The 19,115-nt window shown below is 38.0% G+C and overlaps 1 protein-coding gene across 1 annotated transcript in view; it reads right to left on the bottom strand.

The window, feature by feature from the left end:
- The window catches only part of LOC113227525 (bromodomain adjacent to zinc finger domain protein 2B-like), a 158,254-nt gene that overhangs the window by 69,846 nt on the left and 69,293 nt on the right, over nucleotides 1-19,115 (bottom strand). The window contains exons 5-16 of the mRNA XM_026460463.1: nucleotides 17,705-17,879; nucleotides 17,241-17,323; nucleotides 15,241-15,387; nucleotides 13,482-13,612; nucleotides 11,292-11,389; nucleotides 9,642-9,659; nucleotides 8,059-8,143; nucleotides 6,900-7,022; nucleotides 4,746-4,866; nucleotides 3,686-3,781; nucleotides 1,962-2,087; nucleotides 1,060-1,137 (exon numbers count right to left, since the gene is read on the bottom strand). Of these exons, the coding sequence (XP_026316248.1) occupies nucleotides 1,060-1,137; nucleotides 1,962-2,087; nucleotides 3,686-3,781; nucleotides 4,746-4,866; nucleotides 6,900-7,022; nucleotides 8,059-8,143; nucleotides 9,642-9,659; nucleotides 11,292-11,389; nucleotides 13,482-13,612; nucleotides 15,241-15,387; nucleotides 17,241-17,323; nucleotides 17,705-17,879 (1,281 nt within the window). The remainder of the gene's footprint in view (nucleotides 1-1,059; nucleotides 1,138-1,961; nucleotides 2,088-3,685; nucleotides 3,782-4,745; nucleotides 4,867-6,899; nucleotides 7,023-8,058; nucleotides 8,144-9,641; nucleotides 9,660-11,291; nucleotides 11,390-13,481; nucleotides 13,613-15,240; nucleotides 15,388-17,240; nucleotides 17,324-17,704; nucleotides 17,880-19,115) is intronic.

Raw genomic sequence — 19,115 nt, 5'->3', positions numbered from 1 at the left:
CGTGGAGGTATCCTCTTTCCAACAAAAAAGAAACATCAAAATCGGTTCACTAATTTACCGCGTAACATACATACAAAAAAAAAACAATCGAATTGGAAACCTCCTCCTTTCTTTGAAATCGGTTAAAAAATAATATGTATTTGTGTCCCGTGTGGCTCATTACCCATGTCACCGTGATAACGCTTTCATGAGTTGTGCCCACGCCCGCAAAGGTCTCTGAACTGTTATTAGATCCCAGTCTTTTTACTGTTTTTTTTAAGTGCGCATTTGACCTCCATCTCAGCTGATGGTAAGTGATGATGAGGTCGACTATGTAGCACGCACACGTTTTTTTAAATTTATTTATCCTTTCAATGACTTTTTGACAAATAAAATAAGGTTCTCCCAAACTTCATGAAAGTTTATCGGGAGAGTTTAGTTGCTACGCTTAATATTACAGTCAGATAAACACATGAACATTACATTCAGTTACCAACATTACAGTATTTCAATTACCTACATCTATCATACCTATCTAACAAATATTTTTTATTTAAATTTTACGGACTTTTTAGTACCTTTAATGTTTTTTAAGTGTGACGGTAGACAGTTAAACAATGTTGGAATTAAATCGTTTTACCATATACGTTATTTGTTTTAAAAGTTGCATAGCTGCCAATTATTGCTTGTCTTGTTGGATAATTATAATTTTTTGGTACTTTATATTCATGACTTGAATATTCTTGTAATATTTGAGAAAGCAAACATTTTTTTTTAACAGGAATTATTTTACAAATTTTTAATAACCTATATAATGCCTATTCACTCTCGCCGTGAAAATGTCCAGGTCACAGCTATCGGGGAATAAGTCCGAAGGCAGGGAATCACACTCTCCGTGATATATGTGTAATACTAAGAAGCAGGCAACTTTACGGTGGTGTTCAATGGTAAGCAGCCTTGACTAAATTAGTGTTACCTATATGCCTCTTTTGACGCTTTTCAACAGCTTACCACCATCAGGCGCATGATTTATTCGTCCCGTGACTTCGTAATCATGAAAGAAGTGTAATAAAAACTTACATATCCTGTCGTTGGCGACACTTAAAGAACTGCTGAGGGAAGTCAGTCTTGATAACGCGTCAGAAGCTTGCGAGCTCGCTGTAATGTTAACAAAGTACATTGATATGACAATGAATAAAAAAAATATTAAATAAAAAAAACGCACACACAGCCCCGCAATAGGAAAACCCTGTTTCGCGGATGCCATGGCTACGCTCACGAGAGACATAAATGTAGGCCATACAAATATTGCTCTCGGCCCTGGAATCGAACCCGGGACCTCTGCGTCCTGCATAGTAATCGTTCGGCCGTTAAATTATAATGGTAATGTAACAGGACAGAATGAACTGTAACGTAACTGTACTGTATTTGGTAAATAAATAAAAGTTCGTGGAATTACGTCTAACCGCGTTACCAAAGTGCGCGTAAATTTAAAATAAGATGGGTACCAACATTGACTTAGAATTATATGGACGTCGGGTCCGCGCTAAAAAGTGTCCGAACTTATAGGGCGTTAAAATCGTATACAGAGCGTCATTCACGCTTTAGTCTTCGTTTGTTCGACTGATAGCGAAGCAAGCAAAATTAGACAGTACTGCGATGACATTACAATTTGAATTCAACGTTTTAGCTTTTTCATATTCCTTTACATGTCACTACGTTTAAATAGGTTGACTTGGGACATTTTTTTCGTGGTTTGTGTATTAGACCCGTCGTCCATTTATTTGTAAGTCAATGGGTACCAACGATAAACAGATATATTTCAAGGCTTGGAATGTCGGTATTTTAAGGAACCGGTACCATAAACCTTACTATAGTACCGGTACGCTCGAGACGCTACCGGTATAAATTATACCTGCATTTTACGAACTTATCTCACTTGAGTATAAAGTACGGAGACAAATGTACGGTATAATACTAACCTGGCGTAGGTTTAAGGGACAAGTTAAGGGGTGCGTCGTCATCCACAGCTGACTTCACACCGAGGTCCAGGGGGGTGTCTTCTGCACCACGGCTGCTTTCTTTCGTGCTCAGATTTAGGCCGGAATCTGATTAATAATAATATTATAATAACAACGTGACAAGTATACAAATTAAATATTATAAATTAAACTTTATATCATAATTGACATAAATAATGACAAAAAATTTCATAAATTAATAAATAATCTCAGTACAGAGTACTAAGAAATCCGACCTCAAAAGTACGTGGAAATACATATAATTACCATGTTTTATTGAAATCGGTTACCGGGTAGTGCGCAAACCCGGATGCATCCCCTAGTTCGCCACTAAAATATAATAAAAATCGGTTCTCACTTCTCAAAGTATATTGAGAGAGAAAAACGCCTTGAATTGGAGAATAGCAAAATCAAACATTAAAATAATTGCTGCTTATAATAAAATTTAGGCGCTATTTATAAAAATGAATCTTCATGCGTGAACAGCCACCCTTAGAGGTGGACGATTTTCTTCAAAATTAAATGGGACCACTATGGAGATACCCTCTTTCCAACAAAAAAAGAATCATGAAAATCGGTTCACAAATACCGGAGTTATCGCGTAACATACATACAAAAAAAACATACAGTCGAATTGAGAACCTCCTTTTTTGAACTCAGTTAATAATAAAGATAGATAATAGAATTATATTGTACGTGTTTATTAGAACGACTGCTATGATATAATATTGTAAAATTTTGCAAGTCGGAAATCGCGCAACACGCTTGTACTTCAGAGGCCAAGTATTATGCACTTTTACCAACAGTAATACCGTACAGAGCGTCATTCACGGTTTAGTCTTCGTTTGTTCGACTGACAGCGAAGCAAGCAAAATTAGACAGTGCTGCGATGACATTACAATTTAAATTCAACGTTTTAGCTTTTTCATACTCCTTTACATGTCACTACGTTTAAATAGGTTGACTTGGGACATTTTTTTCGTTGGTTTTTGTATTAGACCCGTCGTCCATTTATTTGTAAGTCAATGTTAATTACAATCAATATTATGATTTACAATGCGACATCTCTGTCAACCTCTGGTAGCTGTAAAGCTACCTGTTTGGGTGAAGAAAAGCTTTCATAGATTTCTCACAGATGGCAAACATCGACGGCATCGACTACAGCAAAAAAACCGTTAAAATCAACAAACAAAGATCTGTAATAAACGCGTAGAAAAATTGGTAAGGTCTGCTGATTAGATTTGTAGCTCAGTTGGTGGAGCGGTCGTCCTGTTACGGCGCAGACGCTAGTTCGAGTCCTGTCAGATGTAAGGATTTTTTTTAGTAGCAGTAGAGCTCCTTGCGAAAGAGTTCGTCCAGGGAAGTACTGCCACCTTACCTATTTCTACTGTCAAGCAGTGTTCCAGTTTGGAAGGGTAAGGGTGCTGGTGAAATTATAGGCACATGGAACTTGTCAATTTATGTTTCAAGGTGACGGGCGCAGTGTTAGTGCCCCTAGGATCTTTGCAATTCAAAGCTCTGAGTCGTACTTCAACTGTTATGGATAAGCGTGTCGTTTACCACCAGACAGGCGCACGACTTGTTTGTCCCATGACATGGTATTATATATAAAAAAAAATGTATATTATTATTATGCTCAGTGTTTACAGTATAGGCCCAAGTTCAGCAGTCGATGTTGAACTTACCATGTGAAGCAGAAGTGCCAGCTAGCTGTCTCTCAAGCGCAGCCAGACTAACGCCGCTCTGGCTAGCTATTGTTTGTAACAGCTCTCTCGATATGCCTGTGATAAAAACAAAACCATGTTTACCTGTGCACTACTGAGAAGGGAGATATGGATAATTCGCACTCTTCGTGTAATAAGGCCATATCTGCGAAATGTCAACTTTTCAGTAAAGTCCAAAGTCAAATAATCTTTATTTCATAGGTAAGCAAATTATATCGATCGAGACTACGTGAAAGAGCTAAACGGGTCACGACCACGGATTTTTGTCATCCAAGTACGCAGAAGATGTATTATTACGTTTCGTTCCACTATAGTTTTAAACCTCGTAAATGACAAAGAATATCAATCGGAACCTTATTATAGAAGCGTATATATTGCCCATTGAAAACGACTGTCAAGAACTGCAGGTTTGTTTTAATTCCTCGTATTAATGTTAGGTCTGTCACTATTTTTCATAAAAAAAAATTATATTTTTCTTAACATAAATGTACTGTGACGTTAGTGTAAGAATCGTACTACTGTCCTGCGCTATCTAGAACGCGGCTAAGGGCGCGTTCCCGCTATGTCGTGACAGTGGGAACAGTTAGAACGACAGTCGTCAGACGATAAAAAAAGTCACGATAAAAACGTGACGACAGATTGTCGCAGCTCCTATTGTCGTCACGTTTTATTTATCGCTGTCCGCACGTATTTTGCTCCCTGCCCTCCCCTCTCGTACCCCGCGCCCTCTGTTCGCTTTGCAGTAGCGTTGATTCTTAGCCAGAGATGGGCAAGGAGGCTGTCGTGAAACGATAAATTGTCGTAACGATCTAGTGGGAACAGCTAGTCACGACAGTCGTTCAATGATAAAAAGTCGTCCACGACAGATAGTCGTGATATGGGAACAGGCTAGACACGTAGTTTGTATGATTTTTACACAGCAGTACAGCAGGCTACTTGAAGTAATTATTCTACGCAGGCAAAGTCGCGGGTACCAGCTAGTCTATAATAAAAAATCTAACAAAATTAATAGTGTTTGTACCTGCATAATCGGAAAGATTTGGCGGCGGTGTTCCAGCTATGGAGTTCTGTCCGGGCCGGCCGTCCGGTTTGTTCGGCAACCGGATCACTTCCACTGATGATCGGGAATTACCATATTCGTCCTGAAATGAGGTCAATTCTATTCAAAACATGTCCAATATTATTTTTTATTGATATTATATATATCCCACCCCTCATGGAAGAATGGCATAAGTGGAGTTACGTAAAAAATGTTTATTGCTCCATTAGATATAGAAAAATATAACCCACATTCTCTGCAAAGTTATAACTCTATCGACTAATATTGTCCTAATCCTGTTGTTGTAACTCTATCAGTTACAAGAATTGGAGAGGATGTGGGTTATATTTTTCTGTATCTAACGTTTCTATATCAAAAAAAAATGTTGACGGCATAAGTGGAAATACTTATGCCATTCTTCCATGAGAATGATATATGTATGTCGAACTAAGACGTAAAAGGGGAAACGTTAAGGGAAACTCCTTTGTCACTTATTATTTGATAATTGGTCTATACGTTCTTCGTTGAGCCCCGCAGTGAATAATAACGTCAAAATAGTTAAATTTAAAGGCAATGGGTTTGTAAGTGCACTCTCACGACCAAACTTCTTCCCCGCCGAAAAACTGTCACTTACAACCAGCGTTTCAGAATTCCCAATAATCATGGTTAAAATCCCCAACTTTGAGCAGAGCAAAGTTCAAATTCCCCACGTCTCGAATTTTCATTATTTATTATAATATAATAACGCACACACTCAACATAGCCCCGCACTAGGGAAACCCTGTGTCGCGGGTGTCATGGACACACACATAGACAACCACAAATTACACCCAAACTCACGAGAGAAATAAATGTAGGCCATACAAATGTTTCTCCCGGCCCCGGAATCGAACCCAAGACCTCTGCGTGGCAGCCCGGCATGGTAACCGTTCGGCCACGGAGGCAGTTTACAAATACATCGCTTAAAAATATAATAAAGAATTAAGAAACTCAAAATGTAACCATCTATTAAGTTTGTTGTGAATGAACAGAACGTAAAATGTAAAGCAAATTATAAAATTAGATGACCTTTAATCGTTTATTTATTTTAATGAGATTCAACATTAATCAGTCTTTGAAAAAAGAAACCTTTTTGTTTGCCTTACAAAATTAAATAACCCTATTCAATCCCCAGAAAATCCCCAAACTCGTTTAAATTCCCCGCAATTTGGGGAATTCCCCACAAATTGGCAACAACACAACACAACACAATCATTGATTTAGCGAATAAACTAATTACTCGATATCCCGATAATCGATAATCAAATATTTTAATGACACGCCGTTATATAAATAAATTTATTCTTTATATCTACGTCCTACATCGTAAACTTCCGTCTCTTATTGAAGTTAGTTCCCCACTTGCTTACAATTCTAGCATATTTCATTGGCGTCTGAGGTATTATGCATCAGTCATTAAATACATTATTAATAGATCAAATCAAAACCCTGGATTTGATCTTTCAGACAGATTTTCATGTAAAACGGTTAAGCCAAGAGAATTTGAAAGAAAAAATCTGCCACCATCTGGTGGATAGACACTTTAACTGCTGTTAGTACATAGATAAAAACTTTAACTGCCTCTGTGGCCGAACGGCCACGCAGAAGCCTAGGGCCGGGAGAAATATTAGCATAAAAGAAAAAACATAACATGATTGTTATAGCAGTGAAACCGCGCTGACTCAGCATATGCCAAAGTTTAATGAGGCGCTGGTTTTCAGTCAGGACCAACGAGAGGGATTAAGTTATTTGAAAGCAAACATATAACGACTATGCGTAAAGTTATACATTGAGAATAATAATATACATAGTAAAGTGTAAATAGTGGATCTAAAATAACCTATTTGATATGTAAGTGCATGAGCGAGTGTCAATATAATTACAAATGTACGAGTAAATTGTGACTGTAAAGAGGTTTTAATGTTGTATAATTATTTAGTATATAATATAATTATACACGTAATGTGAATAGATCAAAGCAACAACAAATTGGTAATGGCTCTTCGTTGTGTAAAGGTAGCATGATCGCCTTCTTTTTGGTGGGTATACGCGTGTATGTCTCTGTTTGTGTGTGTGCGTGTGATGTATCCTACCTACCACTTTCTGTCGTTTGCTAGGCAGTGGCGTACCCCGATCACCAGTGGATGGGTGCACTGTCACCTGTGGAGGGTCCAGTGATATTGTCTTCTTGCGGCCTCTGTTGGTTGTACCTGGTGGAGCCTGTGACAAAAGAATGTTAAATATCAATTGCTGCATTGGACCAGTGTGACGTGTAAGACTACTGCCACCTATCACTTCTAAAACTAGTGTGTGCTGTGTACATCCTATTGCGCGTTTAGAAATACAGTTTAGAAGTAGTAGAGCTGCTTGTGGAAGACTTCGTCCAGAGAGGTACTGCCACCTTACCTATTTCTGTCGCCAAGCAGTAACGTGAGCATTAATGCGTTACGGTTTGGAAGGATAAGGGTGCTGGTGAAATTACAGACTCATGGTACTTGCCAATTTATGTGTCAGGGTGACGGGCACAATGGGAGTGCCCCTAAGATCTTTGCGATTCAAAGGCTCTGAGTGGCATTCTAACTGATATGGACAGGCGAGTAGCTTACCCTCAGGTGCGCGACTTGCTCGTCCCGTCACGTGGTATTACAAAAAAATTGAAAAAACAATCGAAACTTATGTACTTTCACCATTTTGCTGTTTGTAAGAATCCTTTGGTACAATTTTTTTATTACAATAAGTTGAAATATACATGTAAGGTGCAATAAAAGCTTAAATACTAGACACTAAAACTAGAATTAAATTATATGAATAAAATTGGGTCCCCGCCGCAAGGCGCCCGAGACGCTGGCAGCGTTCCCCCTTTATATGACTATGATAATGCGTTGGACGAGATAGCTGCTGGCCCTTGGGTTTCCCAGATAGTCTATTAACTCTGAGAACATCATGTACCTGTAATTTCACTAGCATCCCTTACTCTTCCCAACCGGAATGCAGTAAGGCTCATATTACTGCTTGGCGGCAGAAATAGGTAAAGTGGCAGTACTTCCCTCGACGACTCTTTCGCAAGTAGCTCTACTGCTACTAAACGAAGACGGAACACGAAGATTTTTTTCCCATTTGGCGGGACTCGAACTAGCGTCTGTGCTATGAGGGGCACCGCCTTTGCGCCCGTCACCCTGAGACATCAGTTGGCAAGTCACATGTGCTTGTAATTTCTGAATATACATAAATAGTATGAATATTAAATGCACAGTACCTTGGGCCCAGCCAGGGAAGAGGTGTACTTGATGATCTCAGTATCCGGCGGAAGTCTTACACCACCCAGCACTGAAGACGGATCACTGGAACAAATAAAAATTATTCACAATTAAACAAGCACAAAGAAAGTTCGAAATGTGAAATAAAAAAACACTGGCCTCCTTGTCATCATAACTAACGCACTGTATCTTTTTAATAAAAAATGTCTATTAAGCTGATTTTGCATACGTAACAATAAAAATTGACCTTATAGGTATTGACCTATAGCCATTGGACTACAGAGTAATCGTTAATAAAAATGAAAGTACATTAATTTGCTACTCCGCGAACCCAGTGAAGGTTAAATCGTATATTTTTGCCGCCGTAGCATGGCTACACATAATAGTCGCGACGCGCGCGATAAAATTGAAATAAGCGCACGCTATTGGCTGTCTCAATCAGATCTAATTTAGTTAGCCAATAGCGCGCGGTTATTTCAATTTTATCGCGCGTGTCGCGACTATCATGCGTAGCCATGCTACGGGGGCGGGTGGTGGTTTGAGACTGTAGTTGCGCTTGTGTTATTTATTTTATGCGGAGGGAGCAGACTACAATTATATGGACGTCGGGTCCGCGCTAAAAAGTGTCCTAACTTATAGGGCGTTAAAATCGTATACAGAGCGTCATTCACGCTTTAGTCTTCGTTTGTTCGACTGACAGCGAAGCAAGCAAAATTAGATAGTACTGCGATGACATTACAATTTAAAAGCTTTTTCATATTCCTTTACATGTCACTACGTTTAAATAGGTTGACTTGGGACATTTTTTTCGTGGTTTTTGTATTAGACCCGTCGTCCATTTATTTGTAAGTCAATGGGAGGGAGGGAAATTAACTGCAGCTATTTTGCACGATTTAACCTTCACTGGGTTCGCGGAGTAGCCAATTAATTTACTTCCATTTTTATTAACTTGGACTTCCGCAAAGTAACGCCTGAATCTATTAATTACTTAGAGTAACCGTTGTTCAGAGTCATCGATTTAAATATTTTTATTTTCGTGTGAAAGTAAAAGGTGATGAATTGTTAAAAGTCGTGGAACAAAAGTGGTTATTTATGATGTTAGTAATATGGTCCTGTGAGGTTGTTAGCATTTTAAAAATAACACTATAAGTTACAATAGTTTGTTTAACTTCCACGGAGAGGTCCCGGGTTCGATTCCCGGGCCGGGAGAAATATTTGTATGGCCTACATTTATTTCTCTCGTGACTTTGGACGTAATTTGTGCTTGTCTATGTGTGTGTCCGTGGCATTCGCTTTGCCGTTCTATTCTAGTGCGGGGCCTTAAAAAATGAAATAAAAAGAAAACTAAAGGAATTAATAGTCAATATCCAAGCCTGAGAGTGAGTTAATGAGTTTGTAAACACAATATGCAGGCGTATGTATTTTCGCCTTTACTATAAAATTGCTTTTGATTTTTTTACGAGATCTTTTTAACGCATTTATACTTGTCACCGTTGAAAGAAACGCCTGAATTTACTAATGTACTTAATTTAATATTAACTGACGTTTAGGTATATAATAACTTAAAAAAATTGAAACTCACCCTCCTTCCAAAGCAGCACTAATATGGGGCAAAAAAAACAAAAATCGATTTATCAAAGCTGCTAAATTGATTTTTTAAAATATTAATTCCTAAATTTTTTTAAGGACGTACATGATTGACTTAGAGTATATATTACAATAAATAGTAATACAAGTAAATCGGTAAATATATGCTCATTAGACTTGGTTCATTTGTTTTCGAGTCTCATATCTTAAAACTTTTGGACTTAGGGTGCGTTCCCATTATGTCGTAACGTTTTATTTATAGTTGGACGACTGTCGCGCATCTAGCCTGTTCCCATTTCACTACTATCTGTCGTGGACGTTTATTTTATAGTTGAACGACTGTCATGTGTAGCTGTTCCCACTAGACCGTGACGACAATTTATCTGCCTGGACATTTGCAGGATAAAATGGTTTGAAGCTACGACTATCTGTCGTCACATTTTTATCGTGACGTTATATTTATCGTCTGACGTCTGTCGTTCTACCTCTTCTTATTACGACGACAGTTTGTTGTCGTAACGCCAAAAAAGTCGTGAACGATAGTTAATCGTATTTTACTATACGTGAACAACGTCATTGAAATATACAAGCCACGACACTTTCAATTGCACGACTATCTGTCGTCACGACATAATGGGAACGCGCCCTTACATACGCACAACTTAGTCGCAAAGGACATTCGAACTTTATATCGTATCCTGGTTTAATAAAGCCACATCTGCTAAATGATCAGTTTTCAGGAGTGAGTTTTAAAATTCTACAAACCAAATTAGTCGATAACATTATTGTATGCCTAAACAATAGTTATTTAATATAACATATTTTTTATGATACCAAGTGCCGGGACAAACGAGTCGTACACCTGGTGGTAAGCGACACGCCTGTCCATAACAGTTGCAGTATTTCTCGGGGCTTTATATCACAATGATCTGAGAGGCACTGACATTGCGCTCGTCACCCTGAGACACAAGTTGAAAAGTCCCATGAGCCTGTAGTTTCACGAGCACCCTTAGTACCCTTCAAAACCGGAACCCAGTAATGTGAACATTACTGTTTGGCGGCAAAAATAGGTAAGATGGCAGTATTTCCCTGGACGAATTCTTTCACAAAAAATCTAAAACTTCTTCGTACTGCTAAATATGATTATTACTTTTTGCATTATATTCTTAAGCTGAATAATCCGGAATTAACAACGCAAAATCGACAAAATTCGAGTTAGCGTAGTTTTAATTGCGGGTGTCGATCTAAAACGCAATATCAACAAGTATTTTACAACATTCCATGATTTAAACTTCAACTTGAAGGTTGGAATCTCACTCGTGTAAGCAAATCATGAATTCACCAGCACACTTACCCTTGAAAACCGAAACAAAGTAACGGTCACATTACTGCTTGGCGGTAGAAATAGGTAAGGTAGCAGTACATCCCTGGACGAACTCTTTCACAATGAGCTCTACTGCTTCTAAATAATGTGATGAAAGCCCTTTACATGTGGTTTTGTTATACCGGAGGTACAAAATATATTGTTTTTGAACTGGTCATGCCAGCTACTGGTATCCATTCTGTTAAGTCACATTACACCTGCCTGCTTATGGCTTGTATTTTCTTGTACACAAATAGTAGGTTACTGTAAAGGTAAGTTTACCTTAGTATTGTATGTGGCAGGCCTGTTAACGTATCGATCCCGTGCCGGTCCTTGTCCGACATCCCGCCTACTCCAAATGGGTAAAGAGAGGACATATTCTGAAACAAATTATATAAGAATAAGTAGAAAGAATGACATAGTACATTGTGTATTAAGAGCGGCAAATAAGGAATTACGAATGAGACTCTATTAGAAGGAATCTAGCTTTCGGAGTCGAGGTTGAAACATATATTTTACAATTGCTTGCTACTGGCATGTCTTTTCGTGATCGGATCGTGACCGAATGTGACCGGGGATGTAGAGCAAAAATATTAAGGCCGTTAAACTATGATTATTTCATCGAAAAAACACCCCGATATGAGAACTAGTTTTCTGGCCCCCCTCAAAATACAGCTACATTAAATATTTATTTAGAGAAAACTAAAAAAACGTGGACCACGATTCTGTAATTTTTTTGAAACTGTTGGTCATTATTCTTAAAGTTTCTTCCATGGAGAGCCCACTGAGAATATTATAATAATATTTGAAGAGTCCTGGGAAAGAATTATTAAAGCCACTTCAGGAGAATTATAGGAAAAAATAATTTTTCATTTGGAGAACTTTTAAATTCTGGTGAAAAAGAGCGTGTCTTTTACAAATGCTATCAAAAGAAATAAAGTCAGCGCTGACATAAATGTATGTAACGCTATGTACTCCATTTTTACTAAAAAACATTTAAAAAACCATTTTTGACTTTACCATTTAGTCGCAAGCATTTTTATGACTAAATGTAAAAACTCTGGTGTGAATTAGTTACGACGTTGAGGCTTCGCTCAGGACACGTTCCTTTAAACAAGTTCGGTTATCTGACGTCAAAGGTTCCTTCACCAAACTGTGAGATATACAACAAAAGACGTTTATCATGTGATAATGGGGTGTGTTAGGAGTGAGGTGTTAAGACAACAGATTCCGGACTTAACGCTGTGTACAGTAGGCATATCGACTGTGAACTGGCAACCGGTACTATCTCAAATTTCTAAAGATTTCACTTTTTTATACTATTTCATACTCCACAGCGTTCTAAGAAATTCCATCTCAGATACATTTGATTTTGGCTCCAAAAGTGACTTCATTCAATATGAACTAACTTCTAACCAGGTGCTATATAAATGACGCAAACAATTATTTTCTTCATCCTGTAAAATTGTCAGAAATTGAGATAGTACCGGTTGCCAGTTCACTGTCAACAGCATCTTGGCCAGCCCGTTGTCTAAGGAGGCCAGGATGTTGCATAATGTTGTGAAATTAGCAATACCTGGATTGTAATACCTCATTATCGCCCCTATGAGGGTGGCATATCTATAAAGATAAAATCCTCTTAAAAAAAAAGGAAAAGCAAATTTTCAAGGATATTGAACCTTATTAGCCTGTTTTGAAACGTGTTTGAAATTACTGGTCATTTCTCCCATTTCTGCTAAAACCTAGTTACAATGGCAGGTGAGTCTCAATAGATTCATTCCTTCAATCACTGACTATGGTTGCAGAAATTTAGTCTTCAAATTAAAAGTATTTTCTCTGTCAAATAATTAGTAGATTACGTCATCGACGTGATGTCGACAATATATAAATAACACGTTGTTCTGGCAAACGGGTGAAATGTTTAAGTAGTTTAGACGTCCGTCACTCATCTCGGCTCAAGGCTCATTGAAAACCAGCGCCACAGTCGATTATGGCTGTGGCTTATGCTGAAAGAAGTCCTTTTGCGTACGCCACAGCCGCACAAATGACACTACAAAATTTGTAGTCGTTATATTTTGTTTTTTGTCAGTTTTGTATTATTATTTGAAATTTTTTTTGTTTTTTTTTTTATTTGTTTCGCTTGTCAGTGTTATATTTTTTTTATATATGTGTTGCGGCGTTGCAATAAATGTCATTGACAATGTATCAACACATAACTGAGATGACTTAGGAGCTTGTGCCCCTACCACGAGTTAACTGTGACAGTTATCGTTAGCAACCACTTAAATTACTTCACAATTTTGTATGGCAAATTATACAGCAACCCTAGCAGTCACAAGAAGAAACGGAATTTTGTATACAAACATTTTATACGGTCGCTAGCGATAATTGTCAATGTAAACTCATAGCTGTGGCACTGATTTTATTATGTAATTTCCGTTATTAATCTTTGATACAAAAATTTGCAGATACCTTCCCCTTCGCCGCAGCAGTAACAGCAGCATGGTAAGCCCCCTGCGCCGCCGCCTGCGCAAGCATGAGGTCACCTCGCAGGAGTGCCAAGTCACGCTCAGCCTTTGCGGACGAAGACGATGAAGATTTCCCTGGAAAATGACATAATCCAGGTTTGTATGAAAAGTTTCCTTTCAAATATATTAATAACCCGGGAAACCCTGTGTGTGCCATGGACACCCATAAATTATACCCAAACTCACGAGAGAAATAAATATAGGCCATACAAATATTTTTCACGGCCCGGGAATTGAACCCGGGACCTCTGCGTGGCAGACCAGTTATAGTAACCGTTCGGTCACGAAGGCAGTTAAATAAAAAAATATACAAGTTTTGTTTGAATTTCTTATAACAAATGTCAATGTTTTTATTTTTATTGAATATTATAACGGTTTTTGCTTCTTATTATATTCATCTATTCTTTCTGAAAATGTTTCGCTTTATTGTTATTACTGATACAAATAAAATAAACACAAAGAAAAATTCCGTCGGTTTGACTGGAATTGAACCAGGTGTTGCCTCAACGTGGCTACCCACAGATCAATAAATAAAGCAAAAGTGCTTTGTTTACGTTTACGTTTTGTTCGCGGAGTTCCGCAAACTTGAGCTCAGTCATTTTCGCTTTGTACGTTTTCATTGTGTCAATTATATCTCACAAAACCTCGAAAACCAGCAAATTGCTGGGACTGTTTGTTACCTGGTCTTCAATTTCTGCAACACAGCCCTTTATTGTAAGCTATTATTTTAATGTTTTTTTATGTATGGTTGTAGTGTTGAAGAATAGTCTTTTTATTTATTTTATTATTGTAGCGAACCGCAGCAGTCGCTACAAATCTTTTTTATATATAGTTTTAATACAGTTGCTCAAAACGTGGTATTTTTCGTACTACAAATCGTGCCGAAAATTGGGTTTTTCGCACTAGTGCTTTTTACTTTTCCATTATTTTTTATTTATCGTTGTTTTAAGTCTTAAACACAGAACTAAATAGGTTGTATATTTATTTAATATTTATATGCTTAGTGACGTAAGTCATTGGTTATTAAAACTTATATTTACTTATAAACATCTTATTTGTTTAAATTGCATAGGTGTTTTATAAAACAACGGGTTACATTTAAAAATACCAAAATATTTTCCATAAAGATGGCTGATTGAGTATTAACAATGACCGGAGGTGAATATTACACGATACCGCTGCGCGCGACGCCACTTAAATAGTAATTTAATGTGGCTGAATACTGGCAACAGTTGCCATATTGAAAAGTCGGCCAAAAAAGTACTAACTTTATTCATTTACATTCCCGCCTTTTTCATTTACTTTTTTTAAATACTGTTATATTTTTCTTTCAATGTAATTTTTTCGCAAATGTATTAATAAACGTCGTTTGGCACACGTGCGAATTTGTCATTTTGACTTGTCTCGAGTCTTGAATAATGACTAACTTTCCGCACTTGTATCAAAAATAACTATATTAGCCTTTTTTTACAGTTTAGTTTCATATTGAAATTCTGAATTTATTTTTGGCGCCTTTTCCTATTATTGTTTCTGTTTTGGTTGACTTCTGAGCGTTGTTTGTTAAATAAATAGTAAGTGCATTTCCTATGATAGCACCCGAATCCCATTGATACAGTCCAATTATGATTACGGAGTAGCTTTTTGCGGAGTGATTGATGAAACTAATATATAAGTTGTCACAGATGGCGCTACGCTACTCTTACTTGAAGAGGGTTGTTGCTGCTGTTTGCTGCTCTTGGTTTGATGCGGGCTAGAAACGAGGCTGCTAAGGGACGCCAGACTGGACAGCGATTGGGAGTGAGAGTGCATTGTGGACGGCGATGATGTCTTCGGGAAACCGTATGATGATCCTGGAAATTGGGATAAATTGTTAGCATAAGTGTAATATCAAAAACAGTATAAGCAATCTTTTCTGTTCTAAATTTGTTTAACCCTTTCATGGACAGTCCTTCAGATAGTCGTGCAATTTAAAGTGTTGTGGCTTCTAAATTTAAGTGAAGTTGTTCACATATTATAGTACAACACAATTAACTGTCGTTCACGACTTTTTTGACATTACGACGACAGACTGTCGAGACAATAGGAAGAGCTAGAACGCCAGTCGTCAGACACAAATGTGACGACAGAAAATCACAGCTTTAAACGATTCTGTCGTGCAAACGACATGCTGTCGTGAGCCGATAAATTGTCGTCACGATCTAGTAGAAACAGCTAGACACGACAGTCGTTCAACGATAAAATAAACGTCCACGACACAGTCACGACAGATAGTCGTGATATGGGAACAGGCTAGACGCGACAGTCGTCCAAAGATAAATAAAGCGTTACTATATAATGGGAACAGCGTTTACCGTAAAATTTAGTATTAGAATATGATGGTAATGGATATTCTGTTTCGATTGCGAACTTACACACATTGTTTTGCAGATTGTGTGCGGGTTTCACTACATGATGTACACACATATATGTATATTCAAATCCGCACATGCACTTACATGTTGAATAGGTTACTTTAGATGCACTATTCACGTTATTACATTTATTATTTTAATGAACAATTTCCCTCCTAGTCGTTTATTACATCTTTCATTACAAAAAACTTCTAGATTTAGTACCTCTCGTTGGTTCTGACTGAAAACCAGCGCCTTAGGGAACTTAGACATATCGACTGTGAACTATCTCAATTTTGACAACTTTTCATAATGGAGAAAAAAATTGTGTGCGTCATCTATATAGCATCTGGTTTATTAAATAAAAATACTTAGTTATGTGTAATAAAAATATTCAAAACCGTTCATTACAGTACAAATTGTTCTTTAAAATAATAAGTGTAATAAAATGTGAAAATTGCATCTAAAGTAACCTATTCAATATGTAAGTGCATGTGCGGATTTGAATATACATACATGTGCTGAGTCAGCGCCATGTCACTGCCATGACAAAAATGTTTTGTTTTTCCTGATATATTCAATCTGTATTTGTGTCATACTACTGAATAAAGTGTTTATCTATCTATCTATCTATCATGTTTTACCTTCACCGAAAAGTACATGATAAGTCCCGAAAAACTCAGAGGTGCAAGATCAGATTCGAATCCACTACCCTTGAAAGGCGGATAGGTCAAACCATTAGGCTACCACAGCTTTTTAATGGAAAAGAACTTTATGTTTGCAACTACGACGAAACTTTTTTTAATATCGAACTGTTTGCAATTTTTCGATGATGAAAATAGATTGCACTAAGAGAAGCAAGTTTACAGGGTTTATGTTGGAGCATGTATTAACTTGAAGACTTTCCTGTATCACATAGAGAAATAAGCACTATATATACTTTTATGATACCTACCAAGTGACGGAGCGTCCATAACAGTTGCAGTGCCACTCAGAGCTTTAAATCGCAAAGATCTTAGGGTGTGGTACTGCGCTCGTCACCTTGTGACATAAGTTGACAAGTCCCATGTGCCCGTAATTTCACAAGCACTCTTACCTTCCAAACCGGAACACAGTAATGCTCACAGTACTGCTTAGCGGCAGAAAGAGGGAAGGTGGCAGTACTTCCCTGGACGAACTCTTTCACAAGGACCTCTACTGCTGCTATATGAGTATGTATGAAGTTGGCAATCGACCTGCAGCCTGCCATTTTGCAATAGCAATGCAGTTTGAGCGCTTACTTTCATTAATTAATCTAACAAGTAGGAACTCACTCATGCTGGGGCTTGAGTTGGTGCTGGTAGACGGATTTTTCTCCTTGGAAGCTGTACTCGACGGGGTGTTGGTTCTTGCGGATCTGGACATAATATACATTTGAACCATTTATTCTAGACTCTTTGGGTCCAAAACGTGGCCCAATCATTATAGGGCTAGATAATTTAATTTACTTGTTATCCCAACTTATTCTACACACAATATTCAATACTTATTATTAACTGTTTTCAGTAACTTTAATGACCGTTTCACTAAAGTTTTCTTGTTCGTTTTGTCCCAGTATTGCTTTAACGTGTGGTATTATATTAATTAACCTGCAAACTATTTTAAGGGTGTTTACACCCAATATGTTATGATCGTTGTGAAAATAAATGATAGATTTATCTATTAGTGTGAGCGGAGTATTGTCTCTCATATTTTATACGAATTTTAATGAATATAAATTAATTAATTAATTATTCACCTCTCACTCTTCTGCGGTTGTTTATTTTTAGGCGGCACATTCATTGCGGCTCCGGATAACGCTGAGAGAGCGGAATAAGGGTCCCCCATTGGTGGAAAATTGAGGCCCGAGGCTTGCAGCCTCGCGAGGTAGTCTTGAGCAGCTAGGTGGGAGGCCATGGACCACCAGGCCGCACCTAAAAAGACGATACAATTCATATTAAAACAGTGAATCATTTTAAAGGTAGTCCGATGGTAAGGTGTTGTACTAATTGAACGCGAATACGCGATCGGACTGCCGATGCCATCATCGTGCAACCGCGCGATGACAAAAAGCGTGTGTTCTAATAGATAATTGCGCGAGCACGTATCCGCGCGATCATGGGTGCGGCTGAATTGATAACGCGACGCGATTGTCAATCGTGACACCTATTCCGACATCAATGTTTGATCGTGCGTTCGCGTGAATAGATTTCAAACATATTCATCGCGCGTACGGCATTAGGGCACCCATTCGAGATCTGTATGTTTGATCGCAGGTTCGCACGAACAAAACTCGCGCGAATTTGCGACGATCGCGTAATCGCGTTCAATTAGGACGACGCCTAAGAGCGGTTACACACGGCGACTACCAGCAGCGATGCAAACGCGATGCAGTCGCTAATCGTCTACACCTTTACACGAGCGCGCGATTTTAAGCAGCGATGCAAACGCGATGCAAGCGCGCGACTGCATCGATACAAACGCATGATTACATCGGGATTTGTAGGCGACTGCATCGATGCAATCGCGCGTTTGTGTCGAAGCAATCGCGCCTTTGCATCGATGCAATCCTATAAATCACAAGTGTGGCGATGTAATCGCACGTTTCACGAACGGGTGTCTCACTAAGGGTTCGTAAATAACTTTGGAAACTGTAACGTAAATAGAGTGAAGATAGTGATGGTAACCCTGGGCAAGAACGGTTGTTTATCTACCTGAAAGCTACCCCCTTATCATAACCAAGGACCAATAAATAACCCAAGGGCCAGGGGGCTTACCATAAAACTTTCAAAAAACAATCTTATTTCAATGTAAGTTTATAATAAACCTATCAACCAAGTAATGTATTATTGCTAAAGTGAGTGAAAGAACGAATGATTTCCCAATATTGTCTATTCCTTACTAAAACTAGGAAAGAAGTAACGCTATATGAACTGTATAATGCCATCTCTTTCTTTTTTGATGTTCCTCAAATCGAATCGCGCTATCGTAGTACAGTGTAAAAATATTTAATATTATTTACATTTAAGAGAATTTTGACTTCCAAAAAAAGAAAAGTATGTAATAATAATCTCTTAAAATTACGTTATTTCCAATTATTTTTCCGCATTTTCATGAAGAAAAATAAATAAAACAAGCGAAGTCTTGATTGTCACCAAGTTAGTGTCGCC

This window comes from Hyposmocoma kahamanoa, unplaced genomic scaffold, assembly GCF_003589595.1.
Source record: "Hyposmocoma kahamanoa isolate Upper Pololo Valley unplaced genomic scaffold, ASM358959v1 211, whole genome shotgun sequence".
Classification (NCBI taxonomy): Eukaryota; Metazoa; Arthropoda; class Insecta; order Lepidoptera; family Cosmopterigidae; genus Hyposmocoma; species Hyposmocoma kahamanoa.
The sequence above is the reverse complement of the archived record's forward strand: the minus strand, read 5'-3'. Positions and strand labels throughout refer to the sequence as shown.